This window comes from Bactrocera neohumeralis, chromosome 4 (genome assembly GCF_024586455.1).
Source record: "Bactrocera neohumeralis isolate Rockhampton chromosome 4, APGP_CSIRO_Bneo_wtdbg2-racon-allhic-juicebox.fasta_v2, whole genome shotgun sequence".
Taxonomy (NCBI): Eukaryota; Metazoa; Arthropoda; class Insecta; order Diptera; family Tephritidae; genus Bactrocera; species Bactrocera neohumeralis.
Genome location: NC_065921.1, coordinates 48,767,124 through 48,783,900, shown reverse-complemented (window position 1 = coordinate 48,783,900; position 16,777 = coordinate 48,767,124). Strand labels below are relative to the sequence as shown.

Here is a 16,777-nt window from a genome sequence, read left to right as displayed (position 1 = left end):
TCGTCTTGTTAACCCCAAAAAATTAATTAAGCATACATAAAATTCAACTGACTTTGTCAAAAAACTTCCTTCAGTTCATATCATACCTCACTAACCGGCGGCTTAAAGGAATTTATCTCAGAAAAGTATCCAATTATGGTTGGGGTTTCTCAATTCAGCGTTTTGGGACCAATACTATATGTCTTATTTACCAGACATTTCAACGAGTGCAAAAGCACTAACCTCAACATACGCAGACAACACCGCTATTTTATGTCGAAGCAAGTGCCAATCAATTTGCGCCCACGCCCCGACGGAAGAGAAGGACGATGTGACCAAAGATGCCTTCAAAATGATGTCAAAATAGTGCTTAGCGACTTTAACGCCAGGGTGGGCAAAGAAGGTATCTTTGGCACTACGGTCGGTAAATTCAGCCTCCACGACGAAACATCCCCAAATGGGTTGAGGCTGATTGACTTCGCCGGGGCCCGAAATATAGTTATCTGTAGTACTAGATTCCAGCATAAGAAGATTCATCAAGCCACCTGGCTGTCTCCGGATCGAAAAACTACCAACCAGATCGATCAAGTTGTGATAGACGGAAGACACGTCTCCAGTGTTTTAGATGTGCGTGCGCTCCGAGGTCCTAACATCGACTCGGACCACTATCTTGTTGCAGCCAAGATTCGCACCCGCCTCTGTGCAGCAAAAAACGCACGCCAACAAACACAAGGAAGGTTCGACGTCGAGAAGCTGCAATCACAACAGACAGCCGAACGATTTTCTACTCGGCTTGCACTCCTGAACTGTGGGACGGCATTTCAAATTCCTTACGTACAGCTGCAACCGAAGACATTGGTTTTCGGAAAGTGCAAAAGAACAGCTGGTACGACGAGGAGTGCCGTGTCGCAGCGGAGAGAAAACAGGCTGCCTACCTCGCAACGTTACGTTCGACCACAACACGTGCGGGATGGGATAGATACCGAGAGTTGAAAAGGGAAGCGAGACGCATTTGCAGACAGAAAAAGAAAGAGGCTGAAATGCGTGAGTACGAAGAGCTTGATAAGCTGGCCGACAGGGGTAATGCTCGAAAATTCTACGAAAAAATGCGGCGGCTCACAGAAGGTTTCAAGACCGGAGCCCGACCATGAGGAAGTTCGAATAGCAATTACCCCCCTGAAGAACAACAAAGCGGCGGGGGCCGATGGATTGCCGGCCGAGCTATTCAAACACGGCGGCGAAGAACTGATAAGGAGCATGTATCAGCTTCTTCGTAAAATATGGCCGGACGAAAGCATGCCCAACGATTGGAATTTAAGTGTGCTGTGCCCAATCCATAAAAAAGGAGACCCCACAATCTGCGCCAACTACCATGGGATTAGCCTCCTCAACATCGCATATAAGGTTCTATCGAGCGTATTGTGTGAAAGATTAAAGCCCACCGTCAACAAACTGATTGGACGTTATCAGTGCGGCTTCAGACCTGGAAAATCAACAACCGACCAGATATTCACCATGCGCCAAATCTTGGAAAAGACCCGTAAAAGAAGAATAGACACACACCACCTCTTCGTCGCTTCAAAGCTGCTTTCGACAGCACGAAAAGGAGCTGCCTTTATGCAGCGATGTCTGAATTTGGTATCCCCGCAAAACTAATACGGCTGTGTAAACTAACGTTGAGTAACACCAAAAGCTCCGTCAGGATCGGGAAGGACCTCTCCGAACCGTTCGATACCAAACGAGGTTTCATACAAGGCGACTCCCTATCGTGCGACTTCTTCAACCTGCTTCTGGAGGAAATAGTTCGAGCTGCAGAACTAAATAGAGAAGGTACCATCTTCTATAAGAGTGTACAGTAGGGTGGGTCGATTCCGGACTTTTTTCGATTCGGGGTTTTTAATAGTGCGGAAAAGTTGCCTTAGTACTTCCTGATTCCAATGCAACTTTTTGTTTTGAGATCGGATTGCATCTTCAACCCCAAATCCGGCCTTGAAATTTCGGAAATTCGCCTAAAATCGTGAAATTGTCTAACTAGCGCCTGAAATACGCATCTCATGGCATAATGTTTAAAACAAAAGTTATTTGTCACGTCATTTGCTACCGAAATGGTATATGTGATCATGGCCGCAGGACGAACCGTTCCCGAGATACGAGCGAAAAGGCGACGCGCCACAGCGCAAGGTGAAAGTCGGCTTGCGGCCACACTTCTTGACGTTGATTTCGCCGAGTGCTAATCACCTACGCCAAAAGACACGTTCGGATAGGTCTCCACACAAATATTTTTTCATCGAGTTCCTTCACTTTTGTCGGTGATTTCGCCGAGTTCTATCACTTACATTCATTTCCCTGCGCCATACGACACGTTCGGACTGGTCTCCACATAAATATTTTTTCATCGAGTTCCTTCACTCTTGTCGTTGATTTCGCCGAGTGCTATCACTTATATTCTCTCAACAGAACACAGAACTCAAAATGTCTGTATCTAAATTTAAATTTAGACAGAAATGTCCTGTGTTTGTGATATATAACCGTACAATCTCTCTGAGTCCCAGTTACCTACTTACCAGGATGTTCTTTTGTGTTACCAGTTTGAAAGATTTCATATAGGGCGACTCCGAGACGACAACTATGAACCTAGGAGTAAAGAGGTCACAGAAATAGTTGCAAAAAAGGTTGAAAATTCTTTCAAAAAGTCATCTATTCTGATAGTTTCACACACCAGAGTTGTACAAATGCTCACCACATACCATAAGAAATTTCTGACACTTAAAAAAATGTTTTTAAGGAACCCAATAGGTTTTAGCTCTAAAAGAGACGACTTTGTCTCTTCTGCCGGAAAATTATTTGATATCGCTGCTTGTAAATGCATTTATTTTTCTTCTTGCACTTGTCCAAAGGAAAGGAAAGTTCCTATCATTGAACAACCATTTCTCTTGGACCAGAGAACCAGAAGAATTGGTCGCATTGGAAGTGTTGATCTACCTGAAACAAAAAAGATTACAAAGAAAAATTAACGTAAAGAAAAGCTTTCAAAACGTCATTCAAAATCAACACTTACCAGAAAAGTATCAGCTAGAACACGTGACCATTCAGATCAGCCAGACTCTCATACAGACGACAAATGTGTCGCACATGGATTCTTCCAAAAACAATGCTGATGATGAATTTTCTCTTCCATCCTCTAAAACCAAACAAAACACACTAGTATTAGAACACACTGTTTTAGCTGCCCAAAGATTTGGAGTAAGTGATAGAGCAGCGGCCTTGATTGTTTCATCTGCTTTTCTGGATGCCTAAAAAGTAGGTTTGATAACAGAGGATCAGGCTAGCTTTGTCACTGACAAATGCAAGAGTAGTCGGGCAAAGAAAAGTGTTGGAGTTAAGCTCCAAAACACCGAAAGTATTGACTCTGTATATGGGCTGTATTTTGCCGGCCGCAAAGACAATACACTTACACAAGTCAGCGAAGGTGAAAAGTACTATCACGACACTGTCAAAGAGGAAAATATTTCTCTTATAGCGGAACCTGGTTGTCATCACTTTGGCCACGTCACCTCTCCTTCCGGGTCAGCTGAGGATGAGACGCAAGCTATATGGCAACATTTACAAGACAATTCAGTTGATGTGGAACATCTAGAAGTTGTCGGTGCTGATGGCACCAACACGAACACAGGTTGGAAAGGTGGAATCATTCGGAAACTAGAAGAAAGAATAGCTAGGCGATTACAGTGGGTTGTTTGTCTTCTTCATTTCAACGAACTTCCATTTCGTGCTCTTTTCGAACACATAGATGGTGTCTCAAAGAGTCCAAATACATTCTCTGGCGACATAGGTAAACTGCTCCCTGATTGTGAGAAGTTGCCTGTTGTCAAATTTGAAAGTTTTCCATCCTGCCAATTACCTTCTGAGGTTATTAATCCGACCCAACTTAGCACAGACCAAGCTTATCGCTATAAAATATCAGAAGCTGTTATTTCCGGTCAATGTTCCTCAGATTTAGCGTCGATGCATCCAGGTAACATGTGCAAATCTCGCTGGCCCACCTGTACAAATAGAATTCTGAGATTATACATTTCTACTGACAAACCAACAAAGGAAATAAAGATTTTGGTCAAGTACATACTTACAGTTTACTCACCTTTGTGGTTCTCAATAAGATTCAACAGTTCAATCAAAGATGGCTTCCGCCATCTCTATGCTGCAATTCAAAGGTCGAGATACTTACCTGCTTAACTGCCCAAGGTTGTCGATTCATCCATTCAACAGAATGCTTTTTTTTTTGCTCTTCCAGAAAACATTCTCCTTAGTATGATGACTGACGAACGGATATAAGTCAGAAAGTTGGCCCTTGACCATCTTTTGGCAGCCAGAGAAGCAGAGTCTGACACTGCTAATGGAAGGGTTAGATGTAATAAAGTGCCAAAGCTGAATTTCAAAGCTAATAATTATTACGATATGATTAACTGGAAGACTATTACCTTGACTGTTCCACCAGTTCTTTGTTCAGTTTCTAACGAAGAACTCATGAAAGGGCTGTCGGGAGACACTGCAGAGGTATGGAAATTTAGTGAATTCCCCTCTCACACCGTGGCAGTCGAGAGAACCGTCAAACTGGTGACAGAGGTATCTTCTAAAGTTATTGGCCCCCAATCTCGTGATCGTTTTATTCGCTCTACACTGAAATCTAGGCAACAAGTGCCAAAGTTTAGTACAAAATCTGATTTTATCAATAAATTTGACACAGATTCAGACTAAAACAAGCCAACTGGTTGGTTGGTTGGGTTGGGCTTGGGAGGAACCCGAATAGCAGCCACCTCCACGCGGTGGGTTCTGGGTGACCAATACAGGTTAGCTGAGAGCGAGGACGAGGGCAAAACGAAATATCTCCTGTCATCAAACAAACAGTCGTCGCTCTCGCGACTTAACAGTCATAACTTTGAAGTTGCAGATAATTTCGTCTACCTAGGAACCAGCATTAAAACCACCAACGTCAGCCTGGAAATCCAACGTAGAATTGCTCTTCCCAACAGGTGTTACTTCGGACTGAGTAGGCAATTGAAAAGTAAAGTCCTCTCTCGACGAACAAAAGCTAAACTCTATAAGTCGCTCATAATTCCCGTCCTGCTATATGGTGCAGAGGCTTGGGCGATGACAGCAACCGATGAGTCAACGTTACGAGTTTTCGAGAGAAAAATTCTGCGAAAGATTTATGGTCCTTTGCGCATTGGCCACGGTGGCCACGACGAATATCGCATTCGATGGAACGATGAGCTGTATGAGATATATGACGACATTGACATAGTTCAGCGAATTAAAAGACAGCGGCTACGCTGGCTTGGTCATGTTGTCCGGATGGATGAAAACAATCCAGCTCTGAAAGTATTCGACGCAGTACCCGAGGGGGGAAGCAGAGGAAGAGGAAGACCTCCACTCCGTTGGAAGGACCAAGTGGAGAAGGACCTGGCTTCGCTTGGAATATCCAATTGGCGCCACGTAGCGAAAGAAGAAACGACTGGCGCGCTGTTGTTAACTCGGCTATAATCGCGTAAGCGGTGTCTACGCCAATTAATAAGAAGAAGAAGTGCCAATCAAAACAACAAATACACTAGAAAATCACTTAAAACTCGTTGGAAGTTGGTTGTCACACTGGCGTAAAAGGGTAAGTACGACACAATCACTCTACAGACTTAAACCAACACTGAAATTAAACAACTTAATAACCACTAAAGCAAACGAAGTTAAATACCTTGGCATTCGCCTAGATAGGCATTTTACCTGGAAGAACCACATTTCTGCACATTTTTGCACAAATACAGTACCTCAAACTTAAAACCGCCAGCTTAAATTGGTTATCAGTCATGAAGCCAATATAGATGTGTGGAATACAATTATAGGGTTCTGCCTGCGCAACTAGTACCCACAAAATGGGATTCCAATTAAAATGGTCCACCATGGTACATCCGCAACGAGAATAAACATAGACACCTTGAAATACCAATGGTAAACACAAGTGATAAATACCTGGCAAAAATACCTGACGAAAATACCTGGCAAAAATACCTTTCGAAACTTGTCCATTACAAATAATGGACTAAAACAGCAATTCATTAGTTACTAAGATTCTGAAACTTATCGTTAGGCTTAAATTGAATGTTAAAAAAAAATATGAAATAATATATTACTTATCATTCCTAAAACTTTTTTCCTTCCTTAATGGGCTTTTTATAATAGGATTGATCAATCTGAAAAATAAAAGTCATCTGCACTGCTACATATTTCAATAAACATCTATATGCATACATTTTAAGAAAAATACAATTATTTGCCATGAATTTTTAATTTTTATTATATTTATATTTTATAGTCTCTCACTCCTACATACTTAAAATTTAATAAATAAAATAAAGTTCCATTGATAAGTATGTATATTTATATTTGAAACAAAAAAATTCATTACGCGTACTGATGATAAACGAGTTCGAACTGTTAGAAATATTCATTTTGCTCCAGTTATGACTCTTATTATTTTCGTTAATGTATCATTTCCTGAATACTTTTTTTACTTTCATATTGAAAATAATGATTTTTTAAGATTATAAAGGACAGCAAGTAATATTTATTCGCATTAAATTATATCAAAAATATTAAACCATAGTTGTATTGAATTCAAAGAATAGCGATTTCCGATCGCCTAGTGAATTTGTTGTATCACTAATAATTATTTTAGGGTATAGTATATCGCACATACGGCACTTCAACATCCTCACCATCCTCGTCATTGCAACAGATCTCAAATACCAAAGAGCGTTCATGTGATTCAATGCGTTTTCGCGAGACTCGTCGAACCACTTCAGTCATGGGTAGAGGCAACCGTTCTGCACATTTAGCTTTCGGCATGAAGAACGAGTAAAGCATCGAAACGCCCTGGGATAACATCGTTATTTGCAATTTCTCTTTCTTTTCAAAATAATCGAGAAATTCTTGCAACGTTAGCTCTCCAGCCACTTCAAAACGATCCCATAGCGTCCACTCCTTACCATAATACGAATTCTTTGCGGCAGGCATGGGCTCTGAGAATGCTATGAAAGGTAATGCCAAGTTTGCAAAAGCATTTTTAAATTTATCCATTTCCCTATGTCTGTAAAGGCAATAAAATATTAATATTTTTAAATCGACACTCTGTTTTGATTTTGGTTACCCTATAATCAGTTTCATAACCTCGAGAACAGCCAAGCCAGAGACGAGTGATGTAGTTGTGGCAATAGCTGGAATGATTTTTCCAGCGATTAATTTAGACTTGTGCCGATCAGCTGGAGGAATCTTATAATTGGCAGCACGCAGATTAGATGCTGCAACTATGAAGTCCATATGGAAATTATTATCATCGTCCTTTTCGAATTCCAATGGTTTAACCACCAGCGTAGTTTTGCTTTCACGCAGAGCCTTCAATTCAGTTAAAATTTTGTTTACGCGATCTTGGTCAACATCTGAGTTGTCGAAATTGTTAGCAGCTGCAGCAGCAGCACTTTCGTTGGTTTCAATTTTTACACCAGAACGTGGTTTGAACTCAGCAACCTGTAAAATATGAATTAATTTAAAATATATGCAGTTTGATGAAAACGAATACTACTTATTTATTAAAAAAAATATTATTTTTGTTATTTTTTGCTTACCTTCACTTCCTTAACAAGGTTTGCTACTTGCTGCCTATTACGCACTTGCTCAATCCCGTACATCTCTGCACGTAAATTCGCCGCTGCATATATGTAATCTAAATGTAGGTCGTCGTTAATATCGAAAATCAATGGTTGGGGACAACGCTTCGGGCCGGACCAAAATGGTTGCCCACTAGACGTTATTTGATCTGGTGGGAAATTATATAGCAATTGTTTGATTTGATTTGCATAGTGCTCTTCCCAGTGATTCCTAGCCCATTTCACGCAATCCAAGAAGTTCGTAGACCTTTCATCTACTAAGGCTTTCTAAATTTTTATTACAAAACAGTTAGTAAGTTTTATATTTACGTACTTTTCAATCTTACCTTAACAGATTCTAAGATTTCAAGCGGTCGAATACCTTGCAGTTTAATGATGCGTTCAATGAAATTTGGATCTGATAAGTATTGTGCAGCATTTTCCGGAGACTGTGTAAACACGCCTTCAAACATATCGCGCGCCCATTGCAACGTGTGTTCAATTGCATTAGGAAAGTTCTTTAGTGTGCAAATAGGGATGCTCTTCTCTGGAGGATCTTGCGATGAACTATACGATTCAGTTAAAAACGGTACAATAACTTGCACGTTGCCCATTGTGCCAAGAGTACCGGACTCCACCAAGGGCAAACGATTAAATACACATTTGCGATCCATATATATACGAGCGTCCACATTGTCTAATGCATTAGCTACACCATTTAACTTTCCGAAAAATTCTTCCGAAAATACTTTTTCTGTCTCGGGTCCAACACGCAACTCATAAGCAGTGACTTTGATTTCCGGATTCATCTTTTTAATGGCATTTGCAGCAGTTTTCGCTTTTGGCTTCTGTACATCATGCGGCCGAAATAGAAATTGGCGGTTCAAATTCGACTTTTCGATTAAATCCATATCGGTTATAACTATTTCTCCATCACGGGCACCAACTCCAATCATTGCGAAATTTTTGAGCAACTCGCAACCAATAGCTCCAGCTCCAACGATAAAATATCTAAAAGACAAAAAATAATATTTTCCAAAAATAAAAATTTATATCACGCACCTTGCGTCTCCCAATTTTTCCTGAAAAGTCTTTCCAAAAATGGCGATTTGTGCGTCGTAACGCGAACCTATCGGCTGAGCGTCTTCTTCCTCAACACCATTGGTGGGCAGACACTCAATAGCATCATAATACAACCATTGATATATGGGTGTGAATTTCCCCGTGCATGCTTTAAGAACTTCTTGTGCAACAAATCCGCCAATTGCTGCGTCTATAGGACTGGTGTTACCAGAACATGTCTTCGCAAATAACAAAACTACGTTATCATTGATTTCTGCGTTGACAGATTTGCACATTTGTAGAAATGTTTGCGCATCTTCCTCATTCCATGGGCGTGGTGGCTTTCCAACTTGCTCAATATATTTGTGTAAGGCAGAGAAAGCAATATGTAAAGAAGTGGGATGGTCAAATTTTGCAAAGTCTGATACTAAGAACTCAGGTTCTTTCTCAGCTTCTTCAAGGGATTTGAAATTCACAATTTTGGGCATTTTTACTTGAGTGGCAATACCACCAGAAACATATTCACTACATTTACTTGTGTCACCAATGCTAAATGTATATGGACCCAATACACTGATTTTAATCGGATCGCAGCCATTTAACTCCGTCATACCTTGAACTTCGCTGAAGGTCACATAATCACCATCATTCAAGCCATGACGAGTTTCATCTAAACAAGTTATCACTCCTTGAGAATCATGAGTAATACTTGCTATCATGGTGGATATGGGCTGTGCGCCATCCTGATCGTAAATCGTGAAATTCTCTCCAAAGTCACAGAAAATTTTCGCGAAAAGGCCATGCGTTTCGGCTATGATCAATGCTATACCATTTTTGTGAGCAAACTTTGCAATACGATGTTGTTCATTACTATCAGAATCTGTCAGTACAATAACACGAAACTGCTGCAAAAAATCTTCGGTTAAATCGCCAGTATATGCAGTGGTCCGAACATAATTATTCAACTCAGCTAATTGGTCACAAGAAGCTTCTGCACGATTGCGCCCTACTTCCGATTCGCTTAGGTAAAATTGCGATGATAAATCACGAATCTGTAGAAAATATGAAAAATGTTTATATTCATTATTTTAATTAGTTTTTAGAGATTAATAATAAATATATATACATACATCTACGCATTTATGTAGATTCATATTTTAAACTTTGCGAATATACAACTTAAAAACAACCTGAACAAAATTAATTTTTATAAGTTTACTTTGTTGAACGAAACCACTATGCAACATAAACCAAAATGTACTAATACTTTAAGGCTGAAAAAAATGTTTGCGGTGGCGGGAACCTTTAATCACAAAAGTATGTTGAGTTCATTTCGCTTATTGCTATGTTAATGCCTAAAGGAAAAGAGTTAACTATAGCTGAAAAAGTAATTATTCCGATTCCGATTACTTTGGCGTCGGGTTAAAAAATAGAATTTCGGTATAAATGGGGTTTGTGCTAATAGGGCAGCTGCCCCAGAGGAGAAATATGCTAAAATAATCTTGTTAACACTTATATTTTTTATATATGTATGTATGTTTTATATGTTTATTAAATATAAACAGGAAAATATCCATATGTATTGAAAGATTGTTTATACTCATTTTAATTTAATATATAATTTAAAGATACTTGTTTTATTAGAACTAAGATTGCTAAATAAAAAAAGAGGAAAAAGAGAGATTTCAGCGAATTGCTCATATCTGCTTATTAGCATATGGCATTCCATCAGATCGCGGCGCCAAAGAAATCGGAATTGTGCCCCTATCTCTAATCTGAGAGTCAGGTCCAAATTTGGTCTTAAACAGTTTGCATATACGCAAATATAAATAATTTTTTCCTTTTTTGCGATCAATTTTATTACGAAAATGTTTAAATATCAAATAAGAAATCGCCAGTACTTAGCTAATTTAAACAGTAATAGCTGTCTTGTTATTAGATACTTATGTACATATGATGTATAACCAGACGATTTAAGTTTTAAAATAATAGTATAATTAAAAAAATATTTGTACTAAATATTAATTAAGAAAAATATTTTAAGGGGTCAGTCAGTAGAGTATTCTGGCCTGTTTTTTGACATTTTTTTTTATAGAAATTTTTATTCTACAATAGAACTTTTTTCACATACCATGAGGTACATATCGTCACATGAAATGCTAAATAACGTAACAACATTTTCGGAAATTTACAGTGGCATAAATTAAACACGACATAAAATGGAACATAAGTGAAAAAAATTTTTAATATTGGTTAAAACTGGTTTATATCTGAGCGCAGAACCTGAAAATGTTGGACATACATATGTAATATTATGTTTGTAATTTGAAGTAGTGAATCGTAATCAATAAGGCACTCAATTTCGAATTTTTTGATGATACGTTATTTTGCATTTCAGGTGACTATATGTATGTATGTATATCTGGAGTGTATAATCAAATTTTTTCGGATTTTTTTGATGAGATGCATTTTTTCACTGGCGGACACGATTTCTCATGTTTGGATCATTTGAAACACAAAAACCCAATTTACTAGAATCATGAAAAAATGTTGATAAATAAAAAAATAATTAACGTTTTTTCCCATGCTTTTTTATATAAGTTTTTGTAAATAAATTATAAAAAATATAGGGACAATAGCCAGGCGTTTTGAGAATATTTAAAAAAAAATTTAGCGGTTGAGTAGTTCGACCGGAATCATGTCCGTCAGTTTAAAAAAAAGTGCAGTTTGAGAAAAACGCGTTTAAAGTTCAAGGGAACCGAAAAAAAAATTTTAAAAGATTACCCTACTGAACCCTTAATTTGAAAACTTTATTAAAGAATTAACAAAAATAATTTGATAGAGCATAAGAAAACAAAGTTTATTTAATTCAACCCTCAAGAAAAAATACTAATGGTGATTCAATATTCAATATATAATTCCATTTTCTTTTAACATACAAATAACACTGTTCTCTTTTATCTCCGCTGTCTAAAATACGAAGGGTTAGTTTCTGCAATTTCAAAATTACATTAAGAAATCTTATATGAGTTTGTGAAAAAATACATAGTAAACTTGTTAAACAAAGAAAAATAAGAAACTCACACAAAAGTACTGTGAAACTCTCCAGAACAACGCGGCGCACTACACCAATCTCATACCATGAAACATGTACACAAGTTACATATATACTGTTCGTACCACATAAATATCTGAACTTGTTTTACTCAGTGCAAACCGCCTGGAACTTTATATAGTATATTATGCCTGTTTCGTTCTAATGCATTGAACATAGACGTTGGTGACAATGAATCATCTTACCTATCAAACATTTTTATTTTCAGTAAATTTTTTGGACTATATTGTAAAATTAACTGCTATTAGTAATTATTTTACATCCCTTTATGTTTTTAGAGATAAAATATATTACATTTGTAATGTTAAATAGAAAGTAAGAAAGAAATATATCTGCCGTTCATACTGGCACATACTGAATATATAACGTACAAACATATGTATATGCATATACGCAAATATAAATAATTTTTTTCCTTTTTTGCGATCAATTTTAATACGAAAATGTTTAAATATCAAATAAGAAATCGCCAGTACTTAGCTAATTTAGTTCGCTCTGGATTCGAAGATAGCAATGAATATGCAAAATATTGAAAATAATCAATACATGTACCCACACAACAAATCAAGGTTTTTTACCACGTAAATAGATAGAACAAAAACGGCGGCAAATCTGATATATGCCAGAAAAGAAATTGTTTCGTTGGTCAGATAATAGGAAAAACTTTTATTGATTTTTCCTCCCGTCCAAGGCACACATTATTTATAATACTTTAGATAAATACGCTTGCGAGAAGACATTTTTTATATTTTAAAAGTAATTTTTATAATAAATAATAGAATGCATTAAAATATAATACTCACTGTACAATTTTCCTTATCATGAAGTGTGATCGATTTCACTCCTCCTAAAATTACATTCTTAGCGATCTCAAGACCTAAACCGCCAATACCCGACAGCAAAATGTCTGAATTTGCCATGCGACGCATTGCATCATGACCCAGCACATAGAGTTGGCGCGAGTAAAGCGATTCATCAATGTCAGAAGCGCCGCGCGAACGTGAGTCGTTCGTAGGATTACCACCAGCCATTTGGTTGTTTGCTCCGGGCACTACCTGTGAATTCGTTTTGTTACCGTTTGAGTTATTAACTTTATTGCTTCTATCGCAAATTAACGTTGAAGTCGTTGCAAAATTGTTCACTTGAGAATTTTTTTCTTCCACTTCCACTAACTTCTTCGATTCAGTTTTTTCTTCTGCCACTACACTTTCACACGAAACAGAAACTCCGCTTTGATTACTTTGACCGCTTTCTTTCTTCACTGTCGACAATGTACTGTCGCTTCCACTACCACTTTTCTCACCCGTGCAAGTAGAACCGACAGAGTCAACAATATCACCACCACTTAACGAAATCGAACGAGATGGCACGATTGCATTCACCTTTTGTGCCGATTCACCGGCTTTTACAAATGATACGTCAACGTTAGTTTCTTCCACACCACATTCGTTATTTTCGCTATCCTCACCGTTGTCCGTGTTGTTTTTATTGTTTTTGCTGAGGCTTGAAGCAGCGCCGGTAGACGCAAGCAGCTTTCGCTTTTTAGCTGCTGGTGGCTCTGCGGAAGAGTTTTGGTCAGCTGTTGGCGAACTAGAAGACATTGGGCGGCAGGCGTCCTAAGACTATAAGCGAGTAAATATTTGCACTTACTATTTGTGCACTCTTAAATTAGTTTCTAATAGTGCAACTTTCAATGGATGTTCATGAAGTTTATTTCCTTTAAAGACTGATTTACTTTCTTATTGTAGAACTGAACAGCAGTATGAATTATATTTTGATAGCAAACGGCTAACACACAATTTTTATAACTACTATAGTTGTTTATGTCTCACGGCAAAGATAAACTTATGTACGATGAAACTATAAAGAAAACAAATCGAGAACATTCTCAATTAATGATGTATGTTTAAACAGTTACTGGTTTTATATATTTTATTAGTAGCGGCTTTGGAAGGCGATAAATGTTGCAATGCAATTGCAATGTTGTATATTTAATCAGATTTAAAAACACGCCACATTATTTTAAGAACCCCACATGGCATTCAATGTCTACAAGACACAACAATTTCTGGTTGTCAAACTCCATTCTACCGCACGTTTTTCTTCCAATGCCATACAAATAAACATATATAATCAACTCCTGCGCTCATTTACTATTTGATTTCCCATCTGTTACTTATTCATTTGCCAATCAAGCGAGAATATGAAAAGATACCAGTGTTTGGTTAAATTTCTATCACTTATCCAGTAATTATAAGTCCATCTTAATAGGAACTAAATAATAACACTCACTATGAATTTTGCAATTCGTAATGCCTAAAAATACCTTTTTATCGAAATGTACACTAATTTCGCAAAAATTTTAACTGCGAAATTCACTAATATCACTCAAACGAACGCTTTTTACACAAATTCTAGTCTGCGAAGCAGTTGAAAAGAACAAAGAAAATCACTCAGAGCTGTATTTTAAATGCCTCTTTTCGGTAAATAATAAAGGTACTTAGGTACCGAAAATACATTGGTGCAGGAAAAAAATAGCTTTTTTAAACTATATGCATACATATGTATGTTATAAATAGAACGACCAATGCTGCGAAGTAAGCATAAAATAAGCTAATTTTACCTTGTTGTATCATTAATTTTAAATGAGAAATATGAAATGTTTTATTGTTACAGTTAAACAATGAAGTAACTACCAGGATATACTTACATACATATATTATTATTTCAGTGCATTTTATCGAAATTAAAAAACGACAACAAGATTCAGTAATGGATGATACTATGAACTATCTTTAAAAAAATTTTTAATATAAATAATTTTGATAACTTCAGTTAATTAAGAGTTTTTACATTCAACGCCAGTTTTTACATATAAAATCCACAATTACGATAAATATTTACCGTTACTTTTTCAGTTTAGGATGTACATTTGTTAGAAAAACAAATTTCACTATACCGGGATCTTGTAACGTAATTCTTTTGAGATGAGAATGAGAGTCAAAGAATAGCAATTCTTGAAATATTCTTCATTTATTAGTTTATAGTGAAAAAGTTTTAGTAAAATTAATATAATCATATTTGGGTCATTTTCATATTTATACATTTATCTATTGGCAACATAATTGCCAGTTAAATGAATGGTTAAAAGAAATTCTGATTACCAAGGTTTATGTTTATCTCAATTTATAAGTATAAAATACATATGTACATATATTGATTTTGAAAAATGAAATGTCCGGTGGCGAGTTGCAGTAACTATTAAGCCGTTAAAGAAAAAAATTATATTTTAAGAAGTATTGTCCTTTGTACTATGTGTACTATGCGTAATAAAATTCTTTTTACCTGGGCATCCCCAACGCCAGTCGCAGTATCAAGGCCCTCGTATCCATGCATCCGAATAGAGATCGCATCGCCTCAAAAGCACACAGAAGGATAATGGAATTTATCAGTGTGCTGAACCTAGTATGTCTTTCGTTTGTATCTTCTATCTAGCAACAATCAGTATAAACTCCTATGCATTTTGTTTTTCTTTGTAAAGCTTAGTTACGATAATTTATAGGTTTCCAAATAGTGGTGTTTTGTGTACGTAGTACTGATCGATGACACTCATCTGCAAACGTTTTTGCCAAGGAACACGTGTACCAAGTTTCATCAAGATATTTCAATTTTCATTCAAGTTATCGCTTGCACGAACGAACGGATAGACAATCAGTCAGTCGGAATTCAATTCTTCTCGACATCCTTGACATTTGGATATACATATATGTATATAACTTCAAAAATATATCTTTTAATTTTAGGTGACACAAAGAACCTTTAGGTGAACGAACTACTCAATAGCAACATATTGCAACAATATATTTACAATGCGACATAACATGAAAACGTTCTAAACTGGCATTTCGTCTTTGCTGGCATCATTCGGCGGAATCTATGTATAATATTCTTGTCTTTAAATATATCAAAACTATTACACTGGTCTACCAGGGATTTTATTTATTTATCTCTGGGTCTACCATGGTTTTGTTGCGCTGGAAATAAGATTTATTTTGGGTATATGTACATACATATGTATGTATGTATTTGTACGCAAAAACTATCAATTACGCTAAGTTGTAAGATACTTATGTTCTCGTTTATTTTTGTTAAATTCTTATTTGCATTTTACATTACAAAAATCAGAAAACATGTACAAAATATCAGATATTGTAATGCAACTTTTTTTTTTAAAGAAATTTCTCGACAATATACATATCTATATATGTAGGGTTACCATATCGGTCTCAGTCAAAATCAGTCCCGTTGCATATGTGGCATAAAAATAAATTTTTATCGCTGGACAAATAGTTATGAAAATATTTACAATTCATTTCTTTAAGGTTATATTGAACAAGTACAATATTCTTAACGGTCTCACCTGAGAGGCGGTTACGCTGGTTACTCCACTGTAAGATAAAGGAAAAAATACGCTCGCAATTTGCGTTGTGACCAGGCAGTGGCGAACGCAGGAAAAAAATTTGGGGGGGGGTTTAGGTAAAAAGACAATGTTTCATTATTTTATTCACAAATTGAAGTCTAATCTTCTTTTATTTTGGGCCATAACATTTAAAATCTCTTCCTCCGTCACGTCTATATCTCTATGGATATTCAAGAGAGCCATTCCGTTCAGGCGTGCTTCTCCAGTTTTATTTCTTAAATGTGTTTTAAGCCTGCGAAGTGAGGAAAACGAGCGTTCACTTGAAGCGACATATATAGGGATTGTTGCTCCAATCTTTAAAAAACGATGCACTAAAAAAGTTTTGGATCTCTTTGTTTGATTTAACCAGTTCCTGAAAATATATTCAAAATTTTAGTTAGAAAATATAATCTGAAGAAAAGATTTTTAACCTTTTCCACATTCTAAATTCAGCAAATGAAAAACAAA

At 36.8% G+C, this 16,777-nt stretch overlaps 1 protein-coding gene across 2 annotated transcripts; it reads right to left on the bottom strand.

The window, feature by feature from the left end:
- Positions 1-6,391: 6,391 nt before the first annotated feature.
- LOC126754501 (ubiquitin-like modifier-activating enzyme 1) lies at positions 6,392-14,278 on the bottom strand. Of its 2 annotated transcripts, none has more exons than XM_050466523.1 (7): positions 14,177-14,278; positions 12,654-13,710; positions 8,736-9,787; positions 8,021-8,684; positions 7,653-7,961; positions 7,178-7,554; positions 6,392-7,117 (listed from the first exon to the last, which is right to left on the bottom strand). In XM_050466523.1, exons 2-7 carry the CDS (start codon positions 13,449-13,451, stop codon positions 6,703-6,705), a joined length of 3,615 nt encoding a protein of 1,204 aa, XP_050322480.1. In that variant the 5' UTR covers positions 13,452-13,710; positions 14,177-14,278; the 3' UTR covers positions 6,392-6,702. The 2 variants fall into 2 exon arrangements, with proteins under 2 accessions (XP_050322480.1, XP_050322479.1); XM_050466522.1 differs by having other exon boundaries at positions 14,143-14,247.
- Positions 14,279-16,777: the final 2,499 nt, after the last annotated feature.